Genomic DNA, 27,948 nt, shown 5'->3' on the forward strand with positions numbered 1-27,948 from the left:
CCTTTTCCACCTTTCGTTCTAGGTAAACTGTCACTTCCTCAGAGACATGGGCCCAGAGACATGGCCCTATTTCTTCATGTGTGTCCCCTTTTCTTCCATGCTCTGTCACATTGCTCTGTGTCCTCCCATTGCAACCATTAATTAAGGGAACACCAAGAAACAGTGAAATTTTCTTAAGAATTTTCTCCTTATGTGCTCTAGTTGTTATTTACACTGTAGTTTCCTTGATTTAATCAGATTTCTTCGTGAACATTTTTCTTCTTAAGAACTTTTTAAAGAAGTTTATCTTTAAAAAGTCAATTTCTGTGGACATTGCAGCGGAGAGTCATGATGACGTCATTGCTACTGTGTGCGTGGCTTGTTGAGAGGTATTGACTCATGGTGGAATTTCAGGTGTTGGTTTTTCATACTTGCAAAAATGGGGCAGTAGTTCTTGCATCTCATCTTTCCTGGAAGTATTTTGTGCATAAAAGAATGCATTTTTACAGAGTCCTTTTCGGTTCCCCTGATGGAATGAGTTTGACATTGGCAAGATAGTGTTATGATTGCTATCAAAGTTCAAAGACCGTTTTTCTTTCTCATGGTTAACTCTATAAGCAGCCAGTGTGGCCAAACAGCTAGGTTATCTCTTATCTTTCTTAGTGCTTTGTGTTAAGATCCATTTAAGCCTGTGACTATTTTTTTTCCCCCTTTTTCGGGGGTAGGGTGGTCAGGAGAGGTTTTCAGAATTGAAAGAATTTCTTCTGTTTTTTTTCTTTCTTGTGATCACAGAATAACTGTGTTAAGCCTTTATACTTGAGCAGAACTCTAGTATAGATAAAATGTATGTTTGCCCCTAATCAGTTGGGCTGAATTTCTGTGTCATACTGCGGTGATTATAGCCACTGTCAGATTTTCTGATTACTGGCATCTCTATCAGCCACCCTTAGATAAAAAACTCCATTTGTCCTGAACCGGTAAGCACAGGTGGGCTATTTAACCATTTTCATATACTTCTTTCTTCTCCAGGTCCTTATGAACATGGAAGACATAAAAGTTCGTGAAACGCAGATTTTTGACTACAGGAAAAAAATAGCTGAATCAGAGATTAAATTAAAACAGCAACAGAACCTGTATGAAGCTGTGAGATCAGACAGGAATCTGTATAGCAAAAATCTGGTTGAGGCTCAGGTAAATAATATATTTATGTCCTTACATTTTGATTTATTTTCACCCTGCATTTAAAACAGTTTCTGTTACCCTAATGGCAGAATTTAGAATAGATAAAAAAAAAAATCTCATGGAATTCACCTGAAAAGAAGATTAATTTATGCAAAACTATCAGGTTATTTGAAATAGAAATGATACATCTTAATAGGATGTGGAGATCATGGTTCTACTTATAATTATTATGTAGAATTACTATTCTTGTCTTTCTACTTTTTTTTTTGAGGCGGAGTCTCACTCTGTCACCCAGGCTGAAGTGCAGTGACATGATCTCAGCTCACTGAAACCTCCGCCTCCCGGGTTCAAGTGATTCTCCTGCCTCAGCCTCCCGAGTAGCTGGAATTACAGGTGCACACCACCATGCCTGGCTAATTTTTGTATTTTTAGTAGAGACAGGGTTTTCACCATGTTGGCCAGGCTGGTCTCAAACTCCTGACCTCAAGCAATCCACCTGCCTTGGCCTCCCAAAGTGCTGGGAATACAGGCATGAGCCACTATGCCCGGTTGTCTTTCTAATTTTCAAAACTGCTAATAGCTACCATAACTCAGTGGGCAGCAGCATACTCTTTTGAATTCCAGAGCTTCGCTTCAAAATCTTTTAGTTATATGTTTGTTGTGCTTCCAATTCCTTTCATAAAAGGAGGAATAAGGTGTGTGTATGATGTTCATTATGCATATTTTGTGTGTATCTCATGAGAATATTTTGAGAGTTAATACTATATACTATAAAGTACTTTGAAGTCGATGGGCACTAGAGACAAAGGATTAGCCCAGTTGTAATTGATCAAGAGACCATTATTTTGAGAGAGTGTCCCTTAAGAGCTCTTAAATATATATTGAACTTCCATAGGGACGATGATGTCTAATTCACTTTCAAACATTTCTCCTTCCATTTTGTTAGGATGAAATAACAGAAATGAAGAGAAAGTTAAAGATTATGACCCATCAGGTAGATCAGCTGAAAGAAGAAATCTCTGCCAAAGAGTCTGCACTTGTGAAGCTGCACCTGGAACAGCAGCGAATAGAAAAGGAAAAGGAAACATTGAAGGTACTGGCCTCATAGTAAAAGCAAAGGACCAATAGTTCATCAGCCTACCTAGGCAACCTCCAGTCTCACTGAAGGTAGCGAGGGCCAGGGAGAACAGCCACGTCTGCCTGTGGTCACTGTTGCTAGTTATCCAAACCAAGCAAACATGGCACCCGGAGGATGAGCTTTACCATCTCTTGTTCAGGGCTCCTTACAGGTAGCGTTGCTAGGTAGAATGGGGGAAGGGAGTAGTGGAGATGCACACACACCCCTTTCATTTATGCAGGCTATCATACATCAGTGGGAGAGAACCTAGCAGGTCAGCAGTGCCAAGAAGTCCTTGAACTTGCATGCCCGCTACAATCCCTCTGCATTCACAACCAAGTCCAACCATTGTGCTCACACTCAACCCTCCCAAACTCCTCCCTGAGCCTTCTATAGGTGATGCTTTGTACCTCTGTTTTTTACTTTGTGTGCCTGTGACTTTTCTATCTGCAGTCTTATCAACTGGGTGATAGAGCTCTGTTCTCACTTGGTTTACCCTTGTCCAGGTTTGTAGTTCACTTTACCTCTGTGGGTCTAAGAACTTTGCAGCTGCTCTTCCAGAGATCATCTCTGTCTCCATATATCTTACTAAGACATACCCTTTAAAATCTACTAATTTAGAATATTCTATGTCTACTAACATAAGGACCCTTTCCAAGAATACAAAGCAAATAATTACGCCATTTTAAATCCTCTAACCAAATATGTTTTACTATACACTTCACTATGTATTTTTCTTTTTCCTATCCAATCCAATAGGTTTCCCTTCCAATCCATTTGACCAAGGATTAAAAAAGAAACTTCTAAGAAAATAATGCCAGTTTTGTTATGAAAATATATGTGCAGAATGCTCATGGGTTCTTAAGAGCTACTTGCAGAAACTGTTTACAACAAATTAGAGACTGGGTACCTTGGTTTCTGCACATATTAGCTTTCAAAGATAGTCACTGTCTTGAAAATGTATATCTAGTGTTGGGCAGGTTCAATGCCATATTTCCTAGATTCTAAGATACCATAGATTGAAATAGGCACTCTCAGTTTAATAATGAGTTTTGTCAAGTTAATGATAGGTTTTCATGGAAATAGAACTACTACATTAAATTAACTTAAAGCTCATTTTGTTTGAGAAGATTAAACTGTAACAAAAGTGAATGTACAAAAAAGGATATTGTAACTGATGTATTTACCTGTCTCAGACATTCATCTCCGCCACTCTATCTTATGATAGAAAAAGAATAGAAGATTCTGCATTAAATGATTTTTATGTATAAAGAAATATACATATATTTTCTAAAACTGGAAAATGTTCTGCACTTTGCCCTTATACTCCTTGTTTGAAACCAGAGTTTTATAGAAAACGGTTTGTTCCACTGTGGAGCTTGTAGTGGGATAGGGTTTATTTATTGCTGAATGAATCAGAAGAAACTTATTTTTTTTTTTCCAAATTTTCTTTTTTTTATTTGTTATTATACTTTAAGTTCTAGGGTACATGTGCACAACATGCAGGTTTGTTACATACGTATACTTGTGCCATGTTGGTGTGCTGCACCCATCAACTTGTCAGCACCCATCAACTCGTCATTTACATCAGGTATAACTCCCAATGCCATCCCTCCCCCCACCGCCCCATAATAGGCCCCGGTGTGTGATGTTCCCCTTCCCAAGTCCAAGTGATCTCATTGTTCAATTCCCACTTATGAGTGAGAACATGTGGTGTTTGGTTTTCTGTTCTTGCAATAGTTCGCTGAGAATGATGGTTTCCAGCTGCATCCATGTCCCTACAAAGGACACAAACTCATCCTTTTTTATGGCTGCATAGTATTCAATAGTGTATATGTGCCACATTTTCTTAATCCAGTCTGTCACTGATGGACATTTGGGTTGATTTCAAGTCTTTGCTATTGTGAATAGTGCTGCAATAAATGTACGTGTGCATGTGTCTTTATAGCAGCATGATTTATAATCCTTGGGGTATATACCCAGTAATGGGATGGCTGGGTCAAATGGTATTTCTAGTTCTAGATCCTTGAGGAATTGCCATACTGTTTTCCACAATAGTTGAACTAGTTTACAGTCCCACCAACAGTGTAAAAGTGTTCCTATTTCTCCACATCCTCTGCAGCACCTGTTGTTTCCTAACTTTTTAATGATTGCCATTCTAACTGGTGTGAGATGGTATCTCATTGTGGTTTTGATTTGCATTTCTCTGATGGCCAGTGATGATGAGGATTTTTTCATGTTTCTGTTGGCTGCATAAATGTCTTCTTTTGAGAAGTGTCTGTTCATATCCTTTGCCCACTTTTTGATGGGGTTGTTGTTTTCTTGTAAATTTGTTTGAGTTCTTGATAGGTTCTGGATATTAGTCCTTTGTCAGATGAGTAGATTGCAAAAATTTTCTCCCATTCTGTAGGTTGCCTGTTCACTCTGACGGGAGTTTCTTTTGCTGTGCAGAAGCTCTCTAGTTTAATTAGATCCCATTTGTCAATTTTGGCTTTTGTTGCCATTGCTTTTGGTGTTTTAGACATGAAGTCCTTGCCCATGCCTATGTCCTGAATGGTATTACCTAGGTTTTCTTCTAGGGTTTTTATGGTATTAGGTCTAACATTTAAGTCTCTAATCCATCTTGACTTAATTTTCGTATAAGGAGTAAGGAAAGGATCCAGTTTCAGCTTTCTACTTATGGCTAGCCAATTTTACTAGCACCATTTATTAAATAGGGAATCCTTTCCCCATTTCTTGTTTTTGTCAGGTTTGTCAAAGATCAGATGGCTGTAGATATATGGTGTTATTTCTGAGGGCTCTGTTCTGTTCCATTGGTCTATATCTCTGTTTTGGTACAAGTACCATGCTGTTTTGGTTACTGTAGCCTTGTAGTATAGTTTGAAGTCAGGTAGCGTGATCCCTCCAGCTTTGTTCTTTTGACTTAGGATTGTCTTGGCAATGTGGGCTCTTTTTTGGTTCCATATGAACTTTAAAACAGTTTTTTCCAATTCTGTAAAAAAAGTCATTGGTAGCTTGATGGGGATGGCATTGAATCTATAAATTCCTTGGGAGGTATGGCCATTTTCACGATATTGATTCTTCCTATCCATGAGCATGGTATGTTCTTCCATTTGTTTGTGTCCTCTTTTATTTCACTGAGCAGTGGTTTGTAGTTCTCCTTGAAGAGGTCCTTTACATCCCTTGTCAGTTGGAGTCCTAGGTATTTTATTCTGTTTGAAGCAATTGTGAATGGAAGTTCATTCATGATTTGGCTCTCTGTTTGTCTGTTATTGGTGTATAAGAATGCTTGTGATTTTTGCACATTGATTTTGTATCCTGAGACTTTGCTGAAGTTGCTTATCAGCTTAAGCAGATTTTGGGCTGAGATGATGGGGTTTTCTAAATATACAATCATGTCATCTGCAAACAGGGACAATTTGACTTCTTCTTTTCCTAACTGAACACCCTTTATTTCTTTCTCTTGCCTGATTGCCCTGGCCAGGACTTCCAACACTATGTTGAATAGGAGTGGTGAGAGAGGACATCCCTGTCTTGGGCCAGTTTTCAAAGGGAATGTTTCCAGTTTTTGCCCATTCAGTATGATATTGGTTGTGGGTTTGTCATAAATAGCTCTTATTATTTTGAGATACGTTCCATCAATACCAAATTTATTGAGAGTTTTTAGCATGAAGGGCTGTTGAATTTTGTCAAAGGCTTTTTCTGCATCTATTGAGATAATAATGTGGTTTTTGTCTTTGGTTCTGTTTATATGCTGAATTACATTTATTGATTTGCGTATGTTGAACCAGCCTTGCATCTCAGGGATGAAGCCCACTTGATCATGGTGGATAAGCTTTTTGATGTGCTTCTGGATTTGGTTTGCCAGTATTTTATTGAGGATTTTTGCATAGATGTTCATCAGGGGTATTGGTCTAAAAGTCTGGGGTTTTTTTGTGTCTCTGCTAGGCTTTGATATCAGGATGATGTTGGCCTCATAAAATGAGTTAGGGAGGATTCCCTCTTTTTCTATTGATTGGAATAGTTTCAGAAGTAATGGTACCAGCTCCTCCTTGTACCTCTGGTAGAATTCAGCTGTGAATTCGTCTGGTCCTGGACTTTTTTTGGTTGGTAGGCTATTAATTATTGCCTCAATTTCAGAGCCTGTTATTGGTCTATTCAGGGATTCAACTTCTTCCTTTAGTTTAGTCTTGGGAGAGTGTAAGTGTCCAGGAAATTATCCGTTTCTTCTAGATTTTCTAGTTTATTTGCGTAGAGGTGTTTATAGTATTCTCTGATGGTAGTTTGTATTTCTGTGGGGTTGGTGGTGATATCCCCTTTATCATTTTTTATTGTGTCTATTTGATTCTTCTCTTTTCTTCTTTATTAGTCTTGCTAGCAGTCTATCAATTTTGTTGATCTTTTTAAAAAACCAGCTCCTGGATTCATTGATTTTTTGGAGGGTTTTTTGTTGTTGTTGTTGTTGTTGTTGTTGTTGTTGTTGTTGTTGAGATGGAGTCTCGCTCTGTGGCCCAGGCTGGAGTGCAGTGGCCGGACCTCGGCTCACTGCAAGCTCCGCCTCCCAGGTTCACGCCATTCTCCTGCCTCAGCCTCCCAAGTAGCTGGGACTACAGATGCCCGTTTGGAGGGTTTTTTGTGTCTCTATCTCCTTAAGTTCTGCTCTGATCTTATTTCTTGCCTTCTGCTAGCTTTTGAATGTGTTTGCTCTTGCTTCTCTAGTTCTTTTAATTGTGATGTTAGAGTGTCAATTTTAGATCTTTCTAGCTTTCTGTTGTGGGCATTTAGTGCTATAAATTTCCCTCTAAACACTGCTTTAAATGTGTCCCAGAGATTCTGGTATGTTGTATCTTTGTTCTCATTGGTTTCAAAGAACGTCTTTATTTCTGCCTTCATTTCATTATGGACCCAGTAGTCATTCAGGAGCAGGTTGTTCAGTTTCCATGTAGTTGAGCGGTTTCGATTGAGTTTCTTAGTCCTGAGTTCTAGTTTGATTGCACTGTGGTCTGAGAGACAGTTTGTTATAATTTCTGTTCTTGTCCATTTGCTGAGGAGTGCTTTACTTCCAATTATGTGGTGACTTTTGGAATAAGTGCGATGTGGTGCTGAGAAGAATGTATATTCTGTTGATTTGGGGTGGAGAGTTCTGTAGATGTCTATTAGGTCCCCTTGGTGCAGAGTTGAGTTCAATTCCTGGATATCCTTGTTAACTTTCTGTCTCGTTGATCTGTCTAATGTTGACAGTGGGGTGTTGAAGTCCTCCGTTATTATTGTATGGGAGTCTAAGTCTCTTTGTATGTCTCTAAGGACTTGCTTTATGAATCCGGGTGCTCCTGTATTGGGTGCATATATATTTAGGATAGTTAGCCAATTGATCCCTTTACCATTATGTAATGGCCTTCTTTGTCTCTTTTGATCTTTGATGGTTTAAAGTCTATTTTATCAGAGACTAGGATTGCAACCCCTCTTTTTTTTGTTCTCCATTTGCTTGGTAGATCCTCCTCCATCCCTTTATTTTGAGCCTATGTGTGTCTCTGCATGTGAGATGGGTCTCCTGAATACAGCAAACTGATGGGTCTTGACTCTTTATCCAATTTGCCAGTCTGTGTCTTTTAATTGGACCATTTAGTCCATTTACATTTAAGGTTAATATTGTTATGTGTGAACTTGATCCTGTCATTGTGATATTAGCTGGTTATTTTGCTTGTTAGTTGATGCAGTTTCTTCCTAGCATCGATGGTCTACATTTTGGCATGTTTTTGCAATGGCTGGTACCGGTTGTTCCTTTCCATGTTTAGCGCTTCCTTCAGGGCCTCTTGTAGGGCAGGCCTGGTGGTGACAAAATCTCTAAGCATTTGCTTGTCTGTGAAGGATTTTACTTCTCCTTCACTTATGAAACTTAGTTTGGCTGGATATGAAATTCTGGGTTGAAAATTCTTCTCTTTAAGAATGTTGAATATTGGCCCCCACTCTCTTCTGGCTTGGAGAGTTTCTGCCGAGAGATCTGCTGTTAGTCTGATGGGTTTCCCTTTGTGGGTAACCCGACCTTTCTCTCTGGCTGCCCTTAACATTTTTTCCTTCATTTCAACTTTGGTGAATCTGACAATTATGTGTCTTGGAGTTGTTCTTCTCAAGGAGTATCTTTGTGGCATTCTCTGTATTTCCTGAATTTGAATGTTGGCCTGCCTTACTAGGTTGGGAAGTTCTCCTGGATGATATCCTGAAGAGTGTTTTCCAACTTGGTTCCATTTTCCCCCTCACTTTCAGGCACCCCAATCAGACGTAGATTTGGTCTTTTCACATAATCCCATACTTCTTGAAGGCTTTGTTCATTTCTTTTTCCTCTTTTTCTTTAGACTTCTCTTCTCACTTCATTTCATTCATTTGATCCTCAGTGATACTCTTTCTTCCGGTTGATCGAGTCGGTTAATGAAGCTTGTGCATTTGTCACGTATTTCTTGTGTCATGGTTTTTATCTCGGTCAGTTCGTTTATGGCCTTCTCTGCATTGATTATTCTAGTCATCCATTCTTCCATTCTTTTTTCAAGAATTTTAGTTTCTTTGCGCTGGGTACATAATTCCTCCTTTAGCTCTGAGAAGTTTGATGGACTGAAGCCTTCTCTCTACTTGTCAAAGTCATTCTCCATCCAGCTTTGATCCATTGCTGGTGATGAGCTGCATTCCTTTGGAGGGGGAGATGTGCTCTTATTTTTTGAATTTCCAGTTTTTCTGCCCTGCTTTTTCCCCATCTTTGTGGTTTTATCTGCCTTTGGTCTTTGATGATGGTGACGCACTGATGGGGTTTTGGTGTGGGTGTCCTTTCTGTTTGTTAGTTTTCCTTCTAACAGTCAGGACCCTCAGCTGTAGGTCTGTTGGAGATTGCTTGAGGTCCACTCCAGACCCTGTTTGCCTGGGTATCAGCAGCAGAGGCTGCAGAAGATAGAATATTGCTGAACAGCGAGTAATCCTGTCTGATTGTTGCCCTGGAAGCTTAGTCTCAGGGGTGTACCCCACCGTGTGTGGTGTGGGGTGTCGGTCTGCACCTAGTGGGGGATGTCTCCCAGTTAGGCTACTCAGGGGTCAGGGACCCACTTGAGCAGGCAGTCTGTCTGTTCTCAGATCTCAGCCTCCGTGTTGGGAGATCCACTGCTCTCTTCAAAGCTGTCAGACAGGGTCATTTGCATCTGCAGAGCTTTCTGCTACTTTTTGTTTAGCTGTGTGCTGTCCCCAGAGATGGAGTCTACAGAGACATGCAGGCCTCCTTGAGCTGCTGTGGGCTCCACCCAGTTCGAGCTTCCTGGCGGCTTTGTTCACCTACTTAAACCTCAGCAATGGCAGGCACCCCTCCCCCAGCCTTGCTGCTGCCTTGCAGTTAGATCACAGACTGCTGTGCTAGCAATGAGGGAGGCTCCATGGGCGTGGGACCCTCCCAGCCAGGTGTGGGATATAATCTCCTGGTGTGCCATTTGCTAAGACCCTTGGTAAAGCGCAGTATTAGGGTGGGAGTTACCTGATTTTCCAGGTGTTGTGTGTCTCAGTTTCCCTGGCTAGGAAAAGAGATTCCCTTCCCCCTTGCGCTTCCCAGGTGAGGCGATGCCTCACCCTGCTTCAGGTCTCGCTGGTCGGGCTGCACCAGCTGACCAGCACCAATTGTCCAGCACTCCCCAGTGAGATGAACCCGGTACCTCAGTTGAAACTGCAGAAATCACCCATCTTCTGTGTTGCTCGCACTGGGAGCTGGAGACTGGAGCTGTTCCTATTCGGCCATCTTGCTCCGGGACCTCAAGAAACTTATTTTAAACATTGCTTCACCCATGAGCGTTATGGGCTGTGTTAGCAAGGCTCAGTGTAATCCATTTGGTGCATCATCTCTTTCCCTTTAAAGGATGGCATTAGGTCTCATCTCTTACTTTCCCTGTAATACTCTATTCAAAAGATGAATTATTACCCCATAATGGGGTCCAAGTTGGAACTAATGTCATTCTACAAAATCCTGCTTTAGAACAAATGTTCTATACAAAATATCAATTATTCCTAATTCCTCGGAGTTTGACTTTAGCTAATATTTGTTTCATTTATGGCCTCTGCCATCAGGTGTCTACACATAAAGCTCCAAAGAAACATCATAATAAAATAAAATACAGGGCAATTGAGTCCTGTATTATTTGGACCTGGGCCAGCAGATTTGGCAGCTGGTGAACATGAAGGATGATTAAAAGGCTTCTGCTCCAGAGACTGCTCCAAATGGAGAGTCCCAAGTCTGGATGGCTTTGGGTCATCGATTATAGGAAGATGATTGCTTTGGACTTACTGTGGAACTAGGATGCCCTTTCTCCCCACATTTCCCATGAAGGCAAGAATGAGGAGCAAAGACAGAGGCCTCCCTGATTTATTATTTGAGGCTATCCAAGGTGACTTGCAATGGTGCTCCGACTGGATAATTTTGGCCTATCATTAAGCCCGTTTGACATTCTCTAGAAAAATATGACAGCTCAAATGTTGAGTTTTAGCCTCTTGACTTTTTTAGCCTAAGAATGAATCACATTTCACACAGGTCCCTGGATTTCATGCATCTAAAGTCTGCCAACCAAAACCCTGAGGGAAAGGGCAGATTTTCTAGTAACTTTGCTCCAGAAGACATTTATCTTATTATTGCGAGTTGTACAAAGCTACGTGGGTACATAATCCCTCCCGGAGGGGCAAGCCGTTGCCTACTAGGTAGCCTGTGAGATACCCTTGGACAGGACAACCCAATTTACGACTTTTCCAAGCTGATAGGCAAACGACTATCTTTAGTAGGTCATCCTCATCTTCATTCATCCCCTTCAGCAGACAAATCTTGTCCTTCCATGTTTCTTTTACTTTTTCTGTTGCTACTAGCCTCCACTGATGCCTGAGGATCCTGTACACTGTCAGCACATTATGGTTATGACAGGATGTCAGTAGTTCTCTGTAGACATTGCTGTGTCTGCATTCATCTGCCCATTGTGTCCCAGGCTTGTTTCATCAGCACTGAAGGAGCCATCTCATTTGGAGTGTCTGCCTTCCAGTCCTAACAAGCCCCCGCTTCTGTCTTGTCTCTTTCCAATCATCCCACATGTATCTGACAGCCCTTTGATTCTTGGTGAATAATTCATCAGCAGATTCTCTGTGTCCAGAGCTCAGCACCACATTAGGGCCTGGCTTCAGGGCACCATATTCTTTTACTTAGTGGACTCTGTAGCTCACCATGGATGGGGAGCTGTCATCCATGTGAGACAGAGAGAGAGAGAGAGCCTAATTATTCTCATGGCTAGAAGACTTCAGGTGGTACTATTTGCTTTGCTAGATTTAAACAGATGATTTCTATGAAACTCATGTAGAGATCATGTATGAATGGGAGAAATTCTACAAGTATGACTCTTGAGATATGATTTATGCCCATAGCCAAATCTGGTTACAGATAATCCATAATGCCTATTGCAAAATTGTATAATTGTGGAAGTGGTGAGTAAAGGCTGTGTCTTGCCATCTCATTACAACTTCATACCACCAGTAACACTTGGATAGGTGCAGAAACCTCAGGTCCCACCTAGGGCATTGTTTGATGAGCTTTTGAATGCATAGTGGTTGTTGCCATCCTTCCTGAGTGAGATGGCTCAGATTTATAACTGCTAAATGCATTAGACCCAAGGTATTTTGTTGATGTTAACATTTGCTGCCAATGTCTAATGACACATCTTGTTTACAGCCCATACATTTATGACATAAAGAGACCACTCAGAATTTTGATATATTATGAAAAAAGTATGCAGTAATGCCAAATGCACGAGTGGTTTTACATTTCAGACAGATACTTTTACACACTGTTGATTGCATTTTAATATAACAGGGGTTTCATTTTGTTCTGCTGATGGATTCTGATCAGCTCTTGGCACGTAAGAACAGGGAAGTGAATGTTGCACATCTGGGAAAATAAAAGTTTTATTAAAGAAAGCATGAGCCAAACAGGTATTTTATTGCTGTCTTTGCTGTCACCTTAAATGATTATAGAAACAGAAAGGCTGGTTCTTCGCTCTCTTTCCTAACAGACAATCCCCCCAAGTGGTAAATACTAGATGAGATCTTTTCTCAATAAGTATTTCCTTTTGCTTATCCCTAGACCAAAACACGTTTCATGAAATGAACAAACAAAATGTCATAAAAGAAACCCTTGGTTTTATAGTAGCTGGTTGCATTCAGTTTGTGACATTACACATCTGTTACGAGGTACACAGTGTCTTTTACTGTTTGGATAAGTCTGAGGTGTAGAATTAATGACTTCTGGTTTTCATGGGGCAGGGACAGACCGTAACTAAAACTGGGTTGGTTCAAAGGCACTTTAAAGTATGAGGTTTCCATCATCTGGGTGTCATTTCTAGGTAGGCGGGGGTCCAAATACTTACTTGAAGGAAAAAATTATTACTCTTTTACTGACATTTGCCAACTTGCAAGCCATTGACAAGTTGAAACCTTAATTTTTTTTTTTTTTTTTTTTTTTGAGACGGAGTCTTGCTCTGTAGCCCGGGCTGGAGTGCAGTGGCCGGATCTCAGCTCACTGCAAGCTCCGCCTCCCGGGTTTAGGCCATTCTCCTGCCTCAGCCTCCGGAGTAGCTGGGACTACAGGCGCCCGCCACCTCGCCCGGCTAGTTTTTTATATTTTTAGTAGAGACGGGGTTTCATGGTGTTAGCCAGGATGGTCTCGATCTCCTGACCTCGTGATCTGCCCGTCTCGGCCTCCCAAAGTGCTGGGATTACAGGCTTGAGCCACCGCGCCCGGCCTGAAACCTTAATATTATCTTGTCATCTCCCTTGTGATTCCAGCATGAGGGAAAGCAGAGCTCTTCCTCCTCATTTGCTTCTTCTTGTTCTGACCTGGTCTGTGATATCCCTCATCCATCCCAGTTGGGCATGGAACCTCTCAAATGCATATTCTTCTTTCCTGTAACATACGTAACTTTGGTTCCCCCACTGCATGCGCTACATAGTGCCTGGCACACAAGGCCTTTCCCTGTCTGCCTTAGCTGTTTGTGAGCCTTACCTCCAGCTATTCCTTACCTAGCTCTCTAATTCAGCCATATTGGCTGTTTCACTATCTGGTGAACACACCAGGTACTTTATAGTTTGCATGCCTTTGTTCTCACAAGCCTGACTGCTGAATGCCCTGCTCTCACAACACATACCCCTCCATGATGGCAATATCTGTCAACTGCCAGTGACCTGACTGGTTCTTCCCTCTAAACCCCAGGCAGAAATATAAACACCTTTATGTGTATACCCATGTCCTTTTCACATAGATAGATAGCATTTTCACACTGTTGTTGGTTGTTCATCATCTTCAATGGATGGCGAATCCCTCAAGTCTTGCTTATCTTCTATATTTAATTTGGAACTCTTGGGTGGTGACAGTAGAAGGAGCACAGGCTTTGGAATCAAAAGATCTGGGTTGGAATCTCAATCTGCTACTTAATAGCTCCATGACCTTGGGCAAGTTATTTGCTTTTGTCTCTGTAATTGCATTAAATGGAGACAGGAGTAGCTACGCAAATGCCTAGTATCATGCCTGGGATATGGTAGGTCACAAACAAACTTGTGGAATAGAAGTGAATGTGCACTTTGATGAGACAAATTGTCCTGCTAAAACTTAACAGTCCATAGCACCCTTTCTCCATAATTCCTATGATTTTCGTATAAACTTAGGGGCCAGATTCTGGTCTGAGCTCTCTGAGAAAGCATCCCTGCGACCCCCAGTCTAATGATGACTTTTTCTTTGACCTCCCATAATATCAATTCACTCTGTGTGATCATCAAGACGCTGACAAATTATTGCCTGGACTTCTTAATATTTGCCTAATATTTGTCTATCTTATCCTCTCATCTGGGTTGGAAGTGCCATCGAAGTAGAATCTATATATCTTTTTATAAATGACATCCCTTCTGTTTCATCAGGATGTTTTACAAGATAGACAGTTATTATCTTTGAGTAGTTTAATTTTGCTTACAAAGGGCTTTACCTTTGTGGTTCATGTGCTGGTGGTGTTAGGGACATTACAGGAGCTGGTACACATGGAGGCCTCCCCTGTCCTCGCCCCCACATCCTGCTCTGCACTATTCTTTGTGAATTCTCCTGGTGTTTAGCCGGTAAGAGATGAAGTGCTGCTGAATACCAATGAAGCCCCTGCTACACATATATAGAAAAATGATAGAAATCCCTCAAGGGCACAACTCAGAATAAACATGATGACTGTAATGTTCATTGCTATTTCTTTATGAGTGAGTGTGTGTGTGTGTGTGTGTGTGTGTGTGTGTGTGTGTGGTAAGCTTGTTTTGCTTGTGACAGTGATCAAACTGTGTTAAATGAAACATCAGAGGAAAGAGTAAGAAGCACAACTGTACATCTGAATCCGGTCCCTGTCATCCTGGTTTGTGCTGTAATGAATTGAAATTTGCCTGTATCTTCCACTCTTTGTCAGGCTGAGCTGCAGAAGCTGAGACAACAAGCCCTGGAGACCAAACACTTTATTGAAAAGCAAGAAGCTGAAGAGAGAAAACTCCTGCGAATAATTGCTGAGGCTGACGGGGAGAGGTTGAGGCAGAAGAAGGAATTAGACCAGGTAGAGCACCTCCTCGTCAGACTTACAGACCTCGTCAACAGACACGAGTATTTAATTCCACCCTTCGAACACTCCTTCCTCTCTAAGCTCTGCCAACCAGCCCTATTGGAAGAACAGCAGCAGAGACCCATCTTGTATTGATTAATTATGAAATATTCACTCCTTTATTTGACTTATATTTATGAGCACTTCCCATGTCTCAGTCACTCCTCTAGGCACTAGGGCCACATTGGCCACCAAGACAATACGGTTCATCCTCAGGGAGCTTGCATTCTAGTATAATACAGTTGCTCACATATAATTGCAATGGATAATTACGTGATTTGATCTTGACTGGATGTTCACATGTATGTGTAAGATATGCCTCCCTCACACCTTATCACAATGTCAGCACATTACCCATCCAACATGAAAAAAATGAAAATAACAATTTGGGAGATAGAAACCCAAATGCATAATTTGGGGGTTAGAAATTTAACTGCTTTCAGGGACCTGGCAGAGAGAAGTTGGCCAGTGCAAGATAGAAGGAAGTAGTGGAACTTGGCAAGAGCTAGCCCGCCATGAAGTCATTCAGATTTGAACATTTATAAATATAAAGGATTTGGAAATAAATAAAACGACACATACATAGGCTAAAGATTATTAGATGATTGGACTATTATTATTATTATTATTATTTTTGAGACAGAGTCTTTCTCTGTCACCCAGGCTGTAGTGTGGTGGCACCATCTTGGCTCACTACAACTTTCTCCTCCCAGGCTCCAGTGATCCTTCCATCTCAGCCTCCTGAGTAGCTGTGACTACAGATATTGCCACTGCACCTGGCTAATTTTTGTATTTTTGGTAGAGATGGGGTTTCACCGTGTTGGCCAGGCTGGTCACGAACTCCTGGCCTCAAGTGATCCACCTGCCTTGACCTCCCAAAGTGCTGGGATTACATGCATGAGCCACTGTACCCAGCCTTGGACTATTATTATTAATATTATTAAGGATTATTTGTTGTATGATGTTTTCAAAAACTCTAGTGGGAGGGGTCCAGTGTTGATTGTCTAGCCAGCTCTTTCCAGTGCGCAGCCCACGTGGTGCCCAGTACATGTGGGTGTTTGAAAGATACTCATTGAATGAATGGTGCTGCCACAATGAAAAGCTAAGGCTTCTTCTTTCCTGGTGGCCATGCCCCTCCCTACCTTCCTAGGTCATCAGCGAGAGAGATATCCTGGGGTCTCAGCTTGTTCGGCGCAATGATGAGTTAGCTTTGCTCTATGAGAAGATCAAGATCCAACAGTCTGTGCTGAATAAAGGGGAGAGCCAGTACAACCAGAGGTTGGAGGACATGAGAATCCTCAAACTTGAGATCAAGAAGCTTCGCCGGGAAAAGGGGATTCTTGCCAAGAGTGTGGCTAATGTTGAAGAACTCAGGTAATAGATAATACAACTCAGGGCTGAGGGCACAGTGCAACATGGGGAACTCCTAAAATCACTTCGTAGTCATGCTTGTTGCTCATTGAAGGTCTTTATCGAGTTGTACAAAATGAAGTTTACAGGATGAAATTATTAACGAATAATAAGAACAGCTTTTCCATAACGTCTCCATTGTTCCTATGCTGTGTCACAAAAATGAACCAGCTTCCTTTCAGGATGGTATGGGCAAGTGCAAAAAGGTTTTTAAAAAACCATATTCTGGAGTTTACAAAATAATTTTCAAGGAAATTAGTTACAATTCAGAAATTTTTTCCCCCGATGAGCTTTCTTAATTTCTTTAATACGTCAGTATGCAAGAGAGGGAGCATCAATATTGAAATTTAATCTGGTAACATTTGCACATCTTTTTCTTGGAATTATATACAGGAAGAAAAGAGGTGGAAAATATAATTTTATCACTACTTGAAAACTTCGTTTCCTTAGAAGGCGGCCAAATTTTATATCTCACTCTTGATTTATCTTCTGCAGCTTTCACTTTAGCTTAGTGCGCCTTCTTCTTTCTTGAAATCTTGCATTACACAAGATCTACTTTCCCTTTGGGAAAACGTCACCATGTTTTATAAAGGCAATTGCAGGAAACCAAATAAGAGTTCTGGTATTTTTTCAGTAGCTATCCTTATTCCCCACAGACTTGTAGATGAACAGTATCCTTGACCATCTTGGAATAAGGACATGGTTTGGATCTGTTTCTCAAATCAATTGGGTTAGAAGATAGTTTGGATATTTAAATGCAATGAATATATTCAGGAATAGCAAGGTTGCCACTATCAAGGATAGATCAATACTTTTTTGTTTTCTTTTTCTTTTTTTTTTTGGAGTTGCTTGTATTTCAGATGATGAAAGTAGTACAAATTCATTGTAGAAAATGTGAGAAATGCAGAAAAAATATAAAGAAGTGATTAGAAAATCACTCATAAGTTTACTACCCAGAGATACCACCATTGACATTTTGGAGACAAATGGATTCATTCTAAGTAACTATTGAATAGTCTCCAAACCATCGCTAAACTTGTCAGCCGTGAGTTATTTTTATTACATACACAAAGGACGAAATTTTATCCATTCCCATTCAGTATTGCTAGTTTGTTGATAATATATTTTATTTTTCTTTTCAATGGGAAGAAAACTTAATAAAGGCTGGAGGCAAGCTAGCATGAATTCCGATCTGTCTTGCTACCTACAAACTGTGTGACCTTGGGCAAATCACTGAACCTCCCTGAGCTTTGGACTTATAGTCACAATTAAACAGCAAAACAAATCAATGTGCCATGTACAGAGTCTAGTACAAAGCAGGCCGTCAAATATGGTAGCTAATACTTCTGCCCTCCCCTTCTGATGACATTCTAGAAAATTGAAGTGTTAAAAATATGCTTTTAATTCTAAGCAGCTTGCTCTGAGCGCCCTGTTGAGTGAACATCATGCAGTTAATTCTAATGGTTTGTCTTGCTAATGAGGGGAAGTTGTATTATTGGTTTAAATGAAGCGATTAAGTAAAAGAGATGGCTTAGTATTAGTAATCTGCACCCCTGCAGCAGGCGAGGACAGATAATAATATCCTTATTGCCCGTGTCAATGCAAGTGCTTGCTTCTTCTCTGCCTCCCAACATCTCATTCTATAGGGTGACAGCCAACTCGCAAACACTGAGGATGGCTATTGCATGTTACCTATTAACTAGAGATTTCTGAAGATTTTAGCAGTGTATTTCAGCCAGAACTAGATATTCAGGACTTTTTCAGCCATCTGTACAGTTGTGGAACTCAAGATAAAGTATCATCACAACTCCTAACTTGGGTTTCTCAACCTGGGCTGCATGTGAGAATTGCCAGCAGGACTTTAAGACCTATGAAGCCAGGGACCCATGCTAGACCATGAAACAGAATCCCTCTAAGGATTGGGTCCAGGAGAAGAGGTAGTTTTCAAAGCTCCCCAGGGGATTGCAATGTGTAGTGAGGGTGGAGATCTATGCCCTGACTGGTGTTAGGTTATCACCCGAGCCTCAGCATATTGCTGTCAGGTGCTGAGTTTGTGGACTGTAGCCTGTTCACTTATTACGACTATAGAGACATTTAGAAACATTAAACAGTGTATTTAAACTCTCATAATTCACTGCTGAAATGGTTTGGCTCTGTGTCCCCACCCAAATCTCACCTTGAATTGTTATAATCCCCACGTGTCATGGATGGGGGCCAGGTGGAGATAATTGAACCACAGGGGTAGTTTCCCCCATACTGTTCTCATTGTAGTGATGTAGTGAATGAGTCTCATGAGATCTGATGGTTTTTATAAATGGGAGTTCCCCTAGAGAAGCTCTGTTGCCTGCCACCACGTAAGATGTTCCTTTGCTCTCCCTTTGTCTTCCTCCATGATTGTGAGGCCTCTGCAGCCATGTGGAATTGTGAGTCCATTAAACCTCTTTCCTTTATAAATTACCAGTCTTGGGTATGTCTTTATTAGCAGTGTGAGAAAAGACTAATATAATCCCCCTGCCCTTTGTTCCTTTCATATACTTATAAATTTCTTGAGTATCCAGAATCATGACTCTGATTCTGAAGCCCTGGCACTTTTTTTTTTTTTTTTTGAAAGCGAAGCCAATTCTTGAGCTCTGCAAGAATTAATATCATCTGTGTCTTGCCCAGATTTAGGAGGCTGGTCCCAGTGTTCACAATATTCTCCCTAATTCCAACTTTTTATGTAAGGCGTAGTATGTATGCAACCAATTAAAGATAGACAGGATATTCAAACGGGTGGATAATTCTTTGCAAAATCAAGTTTGTCTTATTCAGACAGGAGTTTTTTCACATGCAAAGAGAATTCTTGAAGGAGAGGACACGCTGCCGAGCCCTGGAGGAGGAGCTGGAGAATCCCATGAATGTGCACAGATGGAGGAAGCTCGAGGTAACATCTGGCAGTGCGTTCTCCCCATCCCCAAATCTCTCCTCCTATCCCACGCGAAGCTTCTAACCTAAAGCACAACGAGAAGCGAGGTTTTATTTAATGCTATGCAAATTGTCACCTAAAATGTAAGGCTGGATCAGATGTAAATTGAGTTCTCTCAGAACCAGATGGTTCATTTGGGTTTTGTTTTAAAAGTCTTGCACAAAATCCTTTCTACCTAAAGAAAGCCCAGTGAAAACTGTGAACCTGCCTCACCAACTGACATTTATTTTTCTGGCTTGGGTAGGTTTTGGTTAACCAGTTATCCTGAGGCTGCCTATTAGTCTTGGATGTTCATGGCCTTTAGTGATGTTGGTCACCAGCATCTCTACCATCTTTCAATTGATCTTTGCATCCTTTTATTACTTACAGAAAATATGGTTTTGTGAACTGCCCTCTTGTTGAAAGCATGGTGTTAGCCAAGCCCTTTCTCTTAGAATCTGGGGACACAGCTAAAGTCTCATTGGAAGGGGATGGATAATCAACTTCATATTTAATTTTATTCTGTGGCTTTCTGGTAGTCATTACCACCAGCACTGAAAATAACAGTTAAAGACAAACTCTGCTTATTCAAGAAAAAGAAAGCTATCTCCTTTAGTTGTAACTAGCAATGTGCATGCCAAAAGCGTCTTCAACTAGATGAATGATCAGGGTATTGGGAGATGTAAGTATGTCATATAAGATAAAGCAGGGCAGGTATAAGAAAGAAAATCAGCCAGGGAGATTTTTGTTTTTCATTTTTATTTTTTTTCTTTAAGAATGGAAAGGACAATATGTATTTTACATAGGGACCTTTAAGAGAGGAAAAAATAAAAATTCCTTTATTTTTGATTTTAATTTTTATTTTTTCCTTATAAGAAAGAAAATCAGCCAGGCAGAGTTTTGTTTTCCATTTTTATTTTTTCCTTTTAATGAAGAAAGCATTAAGGATAATGCATTATAAATTGTTATGTAAACACGAGGCCTGAATTTTAACAGCATCCAGCCCTGCCAGGTGAATGTGTGCCAAATCTAGTCCCAATAGATGGATATCAGTTGGCCCTGCTTAGTATTTCTCAAGCAAAGTCAGAGTCAATGGCATCTCTTTTTCTTTTCCCTTTTGGACCCTCATTCCTTCCTCTTCAAATGCCAAGAGTGATGTAGTTTACTAACCAATAGTAATATGCGTATGTCTGCAGAAGCGGAGATGAAGATTTTAAATTCGTTTACTGTCACATTAGTTTACTCTGTGTGTTTTCATGCAGATCTTTAAAGTTTCCAATTCCACATCAGTTTCTATTAGAAAAATTAGAAAATAGAGACTCTGGGAGGCAGTTGAAAATATTTAGCTGTTAGATTAATTCAAAATGTCAGTACAGTTGAAAGTGAAGCCTTGGCTCAAAGTCTAGAGGACAAATTACCAATTTATAACTATATATCTTGTTTGAATTGTACATAACTAGTGAGGGATCATCAGAGCTTTGTGGACTGATACTTCCATTTCAGAGCTAAATGCCATGGTAGTGCTCTGCTGCCAATGATTAGCAGAAGTCCACATCCTGGAAACCATCCCCATCATAGACCGCAGTGAATCTTCCTGCTGACAATTACCCAAGGAGAATCCTAAGGCTGAGTGAATTAGGGAGCTCTGTCTCCTTCCATTCAAGAATTTTAGGGGCTGGGCACAGTGGCTCACACCTGTAATCCCAGCACTTTGGGAGGCCAAGGTGGGAGGATTGCCTGAGCCCAGGAGTTGGATACCAGCCTGGGCAACCTAGTGAGACCCTGTCTTTACAAAAAAATTAACCCGGTGTGGTGACATGTGCCTGTGGTCCCAGCTACTGGGAGACTGAAGCAGGAGGATTGCTTGATCCCCCAGAGTTTGAGGCTGCAGTGAGCCATGATCGCACCACTGCACTCCAGCCTGGGCAATAGAGTGAGACCCTGTCTCAAACAAAACAAAGAATTCTGGAAAATTAAGTAAACAGAGGAGACGGTAGGGTAAGCTGCAGAGCATAGGAATTGAGAACTATGCCTTTGGGGCTTGGCATATTTGGGCTTGACTCCAGCTCTGAGCCTTGCCACTCTGGGTAAATGACTTAGTTTCTCTCAGCCTCAGTTGTCGTATCGGTATAAAAGGAAAAGACATGCTGTCTCCTAGGGCTGTCCTGCAGCTAAAGTATAATATTGTATAAAAAGCACTTAGTATAGTATCTGCATGGCGGCAAAGAATCATATATCGAGCATATTGGCTACCATTATTGTTATTCCCACTGGTGGAATAAACACATTTACTTTGTATTTATAGAATAACTAATGCCATAGATAAAACATTAGGAAAACTGCAGTCTGCTTTTTTGGGGACAGGAATTTATGATTATCTCATCTATTATACTTTATTTTTGGTTCTAATTCTCTCTGTATTAGGTCTGCAGATTTCCAATAGACTTTAATAAGACAATGTACATTTTAAATAGAGACCTCAGTGCTTTGAAGTTGATGATATCTCAGCTGCTATTGTTGTTCCCCTTGGACAGGCCAGCGACCCCAACGCGTTTGAGCTGATACAGAAAATTCACACCCTGCAGAAGCGTCTCATCAGCAAGACTGAAGAGGTGGTTGAAAAAGAGCTGCTCCTACAGGTAGCATTTTTGTTTTCTGTACTCATTGTACAAGTGGATTGCCTTAGCACCACCATCTCCAGGACTACGTTCTTAGAATTAGTCAGTTATTTGGCAGCATTGCATGTCCCATATTTAACTGTAGATGGCAACAGTGACTCACACATAGAGAACAAGCGCAGTCTGATTAATTGGTCTTTTATGTTGCGATCACTGATATTTCAAGAATTCTGGAAAATTAAGTTCAAGGCTAGACTTACTGCAATGGGTAATGTGAGCAGCCCCGCCCCCTGCACTTCTCTATAGTTTTATTTATCAGATTCTTTTAAACATTTTTCTTCATATCTTCACATAATGCAAAATGCTGTGATTTTGATTTTGAAAATAAGCTTTCTCATAGCGCACAAATGATCTGTTCACATGAAGATTTGTGTGAGTGAAATGGAAGGAGAGATTTCTTTTTGAGGATTTCATGCAGTAAATTGTTCTGTAGCAATTAGGCCTGTATCTTTGCAAGGGCCTGCTGTCATCATCACCATCACCGTCTTCCTCACCACCATCATCATCATCACTTACTGCATGCCAGATATGCTGGTGGCTTTACCTACTTGGTCTCATTTCCTCTTTGCAGTTCAGGAAGCAGGTATGGTCATCCCCAGCTGATGGCCGAGGAAGTCAGGACCCACGAGTTTAGTGTGGATGAGAATGTCAGCTCTTGAAGTTAGATGGCTTGGTTTGGAATACTGCCAGTTACTATGTCAGTTTAACTTCATTGTTCTTAGTCTGTATTATGGGACAATAACAGAACCTGTGAAAATGGATATTGTGAGGATTGAAAGAGTTTAGTATTATCCATGGTAACATGGTGTCTAATAAATATTAGCAATTATTCATGTTACTTTGGATTCCAAAGCCTTTAAATAATTAATTGATTTTTTGAGACAGTCTTGCTCTGTTGCCCAGGCTGGAGTGCAGTGGCACCATCTCGGTTCACTGCAGCCTCTTCTTCCCAGGTTCAAGTGATTCTCCTGCCTCAGCCTCCTGAGTAGCTGGGATTACAGGTGTGTGCCACCATGCCTGGCTAATTTTTGCATTTTTAGTAGAGATGGGGTTTCACCGTGTTGGCCAGCCTGGTCTTGAACTCCTGACCCCAAGTGATCTGCCTGCCTCAGCCTCCCAAAGTGCTGGGATTATAGGTGTGAGCCACTGTGCCCAGTCCCAAAGCCCATAATTTTAATCACTAGGTTAATATTAGTAGGAGTAGGAACTTCTATATATGAGTAAGAGGCATTTGCTCCTTTTGTTTTACAGTCTACCTTAAGAAAGATATTTACCCTAAAGTTGGGTATACAGTAAATAACCTTCCAGAATATCACGACACTGAATGGCCAACAGGGATTTTCCTCTTCTCTTGTAGATTACTGTGGTGGTTGAGGGAGTAGACTTTGGAGTCCAGAAAGATCTGGTGTTAAATCAGTTTCAACCCTTGATCATTTCATGACTTTAAGAGAATTTCATACGTTGTACAAATCTCAGTTTTCCCATCTGTAAAATGGAGATAATAATACCTGTTTTTTAAATAATGGGAGAAGGATACTCTAATCAGAGTACATAGTTTGGATATCTTATAAGGATAACCGATTAGTACATGGCACTGGGCTTTGACAGTCCAGAGTTTGCTGTGGCTCCCCTGATGCTGGCCATAAGTCGTTTCCCAAGTCTGTGCAGCTGGTAAGTGCTGGGGTGGGACTTGGTCCAGGCAGTCACTCCAGAGCTCACACTTTCTACTGCTTCACTACCTTGTCTGTTCTGTTATCACTTTGTTAGTTTTAAAAAGAACCAAATCCTATGTTTGCCAAGCATCTGTATTATAAGTTTGTTTTATATTTCATGGACTGCTTTAACTTTATTATTTCCTTCCCTCTATATACCCTGGGTTTACTGGGTTCTTCTACCTTTTTAAGGTTAATGCTCAGATCATTGATGTTCAGTCTTCTCTTCTAATATAAATATTTCAGTTATAAAATGTCTTTTAAATAATGTATTTAGGGTTGGGTGCAGTGGATCACACCTATAATCCCAGCACGTTGGGAGGCCAAGGGGAGTGGATTGCTTGAGCCCAGGAGTTCGAGATCAGCCTAGACAACATGGCAAAACCTCGTCTCTACAAAGAATACAAATATTAGCCAGGTGAGGGGGCGCACACGTTTAGTGCCTGCTACTCAGGAGGCTGAGGTGGGAGAATTGCTTGAGCCCATGAATTTGAGGCTGTAGTGAGCTGTGATTGTTCCACTGCACTTCAGCCTAGGTGACACAGTGAGACCCTGTCTCAAAAAAATAAAATAAAATAAAATAAAATTTAGTTTCTTTCCACAGGTTTTGATATGGGGAATTTTCATTTAGTCCTAAGTGTAGTATATTTTCAGAATTACTTCTCCTTTGACAATAAGTCTTTAAAAATATTCACTATTTCTCCTAATAATAATTAGGAGATATTTTATGATATTTTAGGATAATTAAAAGTGTATTTTAAAATTTCCAAATATATATGTATTTAAGTTATCTTCTATTTACTGATTTCTCACCTTTCTGCATTGTGGTCTGTATTATACAGATTTTTTGGAATTTGTTGAACTTGATTTGTGACCAACTAAGTGGTCAGTTTTTATACCCGACGCCTGCTGTTTGAAAAAGATACATACTCTCCAAATGCTCTGGGTTCAGTGTTCTCTATTTGTTCGTTAGATCAACCTTGTTAATTGTATTGTCCACGTCTGTACTTTTCCTAATTTTCTGTCTGCCTAATCACTGAAAAAAGTTTGGAGATTTGTCTGTTTCTCCTTCTCTCTGTCATTTTTTGCTTTGAGAACATTTTAGATCATGATAAGGTGAGTATAAGTTTACAATTTTTATTTCTTCCTGGTTGAATTGCTCCTTTCGTATATATAAGAACTCTCATAATAATATTTTTACTTACAAATTTGCCTAGTATTAACATAGCTCAATCAGCTGGATTTTGAAAAGTAGTTTTCGTATATTTTTACTTTTAAACTTTTGGTGTCTTTGTACTTTAGGACAATCTCTTGTAATTAAAAAAATCTTATCTTTGTCTCGGTGTTTAGTTTGTTTATTGATAATTTTAGGTTTATTTCTACCTTCTTATTTTCCCTGATTTTTTTGTAATGCTCAAAAAAATTCTATCAGACTGAGTTTTCTTTATGTTCTGTTTTTCCCGTTTACCGGTCTCCCTGCTAACCATTACTACCTATTCCCTTTTTACAGTTTTTCTTTTACTCAACAGTTACCACCACTCAGTGTAATATTCTCTGTCTCTGATTCCCTTAAATATATATCTTAATCCTTTGTTTTTCTTGTTCATGGATTCCTTTAAAAATTCACCATGCATAGTTGACATCAAATCTAAAGTCTAAAGTTGATCAATATCTTTCTCCTTCTTACAAACAGTGTAAGAATTTGGAATGCTTTAACTGCAGCTACCCTGCTGTTTCCAAAATCAGCCATCACCACTATTATGTTACAGAGTCAATTTACTAAGATTTACCAAGATGTTTACCTGTTCTTTTGTTTTCTATTTCTACATATCTCCAATTCCTTACTTCTGGCTTTTTGAAGTATCTCCTTTCATAGTCCTTTAACCAATAGATTTTTTTCAATGGTTAACGCTCTCCTTTGCTTGTCTAAAAATGTTTTAAATTTGGCCTTATTTGTAAATGATTAACTTGAAATCTTATTTCTATTTGCACTTTGAAGACGTAGGTCCTTTGTGTCCCCAGCTTCCAGTGATGTGATTGAGAAGTCTGCTGTACATCTAATTGTTTCTGCTCATTTTTAGGTGACCTGCCTTTTCTTCTGTTTGATAGTTAGATCTTCTCTTTGCCTTTGATGTTTCAGAGTTTCAGAACAACGCATTTGGGTATTAATTTAGTTTTGCTTACCATGTTCAGAACACACTCCATTTCCTGAATCTGAGGATTCCTGTGTCTTCGAATAGTCTCTGCTTTAGTGTCTTTATTCACTCCTCCTGGAAGTCTTATTAGAAGTACATTGGGTTTTCTTATTCTTTTTTTCCTATTTACTGACCTAGTTGATGTTTTTCTTGTCTTTAACTCTTTATGTTACATTTCTTAGCTTTATCTTATTTATTTATTTATTTATTTATTTATTTATTTATTTATTGACGTGGAGTCTCACTCTGTCACTCAGGCTGGAGTGCAGTGGTGCAATCTTGGCTCACTGCAACCTCTGCCTCCCAGCTTCAAGCAATTCTCCTGCCTCAGCCTCCTGAGTAGCTGGGATTACAGGCACCCACCACAACACCCAGCTAATTTTTGTATTCTTAGTAGAGACAGGGTTTCATCATGTTGGCCAGGCTGGTCTCGAACTCCTGACCTCAAGTGATCTGCTGGCCTCAGCCTCCCAAAGTGTTAATCTTAATCATCTTGTTTACCAATTCTTTCAGTGTGCTTATCCGTTAATAGTCAATCCATTGAGATTTTATTTTCAATTATTTTATTTTTATTTTCTAGAGATTCTTTTTCACATATGCCTGTTTTTTGTTGATAGTTTCTTGATCTTTTCTTATGTTTTACATCCTTCCTTTATGTCCCCAATTAATTCAAGAATTTATTTTATAGTCTTGATCTGAATGTTCTATTATTGAAGTTCTTGAGGGGTTTTCCTATTTGTTGTGACTGCTGACTTTCACTCATGGTGGATTTTTCCTTTCGTGTTTTGTGATTTTGGATTGTGAACTCATTTTCAGAAAGCCTTTATTTGGGGACTTGGGAATGGTTTAGGTTAAGGAAATGTCCATTCATTTGTTTCTGCCAGGTGCCTTAGAAGACATCACTTGCTTAGAACAATTTTTTTTAATGTTGAATTCTCACCTTGGGCTTCTTGGACTACTTGGCTAACGTATACTAGAACCTCAAACACTTGTGACAAAAGATCCATGGAGACAAGTTCTTAGGGAAGCAACTTTTCCCACCCAGAGCCCAGGAGAATTACTTAGGTTTTTAATTGTGGTCTTGTGGTCTTCCTGTCCCAGTGGGTAGATTTCTATCTGTTGTATCTTTTCGCCAAGGGTGAAACTTTTAAAAGTCATTAACTTTATGTTGAGGAATCTTAGTACTAACACCCGCTTCACACAGGACCAGCACCTTATCCTTTGCCTTCTTGTGGCCACGAAAATCCAGGCCCTTTTTTCAACTATCCCTCAAGGGATAGCTGCAATATATATCTATTCACTGTTCTAACATGCAGTTCACGCTTTGATTTTGACACTTGAGCAAACTAATTGCAAACTCTGTTTTGTGATTAAAGCTCATGCTGAATTGTTTTACTCAGCATGTCTAATGCTTTGTAGACATTAGTTTTCATGTTATTTAGTCTGACATATTGCCATAAACAGAAATCTCTTATTTGCTTGACTCACTAGTTTCTTCATCCGTAAGTTGGGGACAATAATATACCCATAGAATTGTGTTAGTACACATAAAAGTTTAATAGAATGCTTAGTTCTCATTAACAATGTTATTAATAATACTATCATTAATATCATTAATTACCAACACAGTTTTTCCAGGCCTCCAAAGTTTAATGTCCTGTCTCGATCCCTTTTCATCAATTCCTTATTTAGAATTTGGAATGGTTGGGCTGCCCTGTGCCTGCTGTGATTTTTCTCAGCAGCTTGCATATCCCCAGACAACAAGCCTTGTTATCTTGCTGAAGCCTGAAGTGTTCCACGGGATTTGACAGTTTCTCAATTTCATCTTTTTAAATTAAAATATTAGAGAAGTTCTCTCACTCACAACAGAACATTTTGCAATTAGGAAGACTTTGGGTTGAATTCTTCTGAGTTTCACAGCAATTTTAAAATAACTGTTTAATCTCTTACGTGGTGATAGAGAGACCCCATTATTTCCAACCAGCAGATATGATGGAAGCTTATTTTCAAGCCCCACTCACCTGTGAACTCTTTGAGGAGAGGCACTTCCCAGTTCA

At 40.1% G+C, this 27,948-nt stretch overlaps 1 protein-coding gene and 1 non-coding gene across 2 annotated transcripts in view; both read left to right on the forward strand.

The window, feature by feature from the left end:
- CFAP58 (cilia and flagella associated protein 58) overlaps positions 1 to 27,948 on the forward strand; it is a 111,651-nt gene that overhangs the window by 39,513 nt on the left and 44,190 nt on the right. Inside the window, exons 10-15 of the mRNA XM_050804910.1 lie at positions 1,009 to 1,170; positions 2,108 to 2,254; positions 14,767 to 14,907; positions 16,103 to 16,326; positions 19,174 to 19,285; positions 21,841 to 21,945. Of these exons, the coding sequence (XP_050660867.1) occupies positions 1,009 to 1,170; positions 2,108 to 2,254; positions 14,767 to 14,907; positions 16,103 to 16,326; positions 19,174 to 19,285; positions 21,841 to 21,945 (891 nt within the window). The remainder of the gene's footprint in view (positions 1 to 1,008; positions 1,171 to 2,107; positions 2,255 to 14,766; positions 14,908 to 16,102; positions 16,327 to 19,173; positions 19,286 to 21,840; positions 21,946 to 27,948) is intronic.
- LOC126963514 (small nucleolar RNA U13) lies at positions 15,218 to 15,316 on the forward strand. Its single transcript, XR_007729140.1, has one exon. It is a non-coding gene; the product is annotated as a small nucleolar RNA U13 (small nucleolar RNA).

The sequence above is a fragment of the Macaca thibetana genome, chromosome 9, assembly GCF_024542745.1.
Source record: "Macaca thibetana thibetana isolate TM-01 chromosome 9, ASM2454274v1, whole genome shotgun sequence".
Lineage (NCBI taxonomy): Eukaryota > Metazoa > Chordata > Mammalia > Primates > Cercopithecidae > Macaca > Macaca thibetana.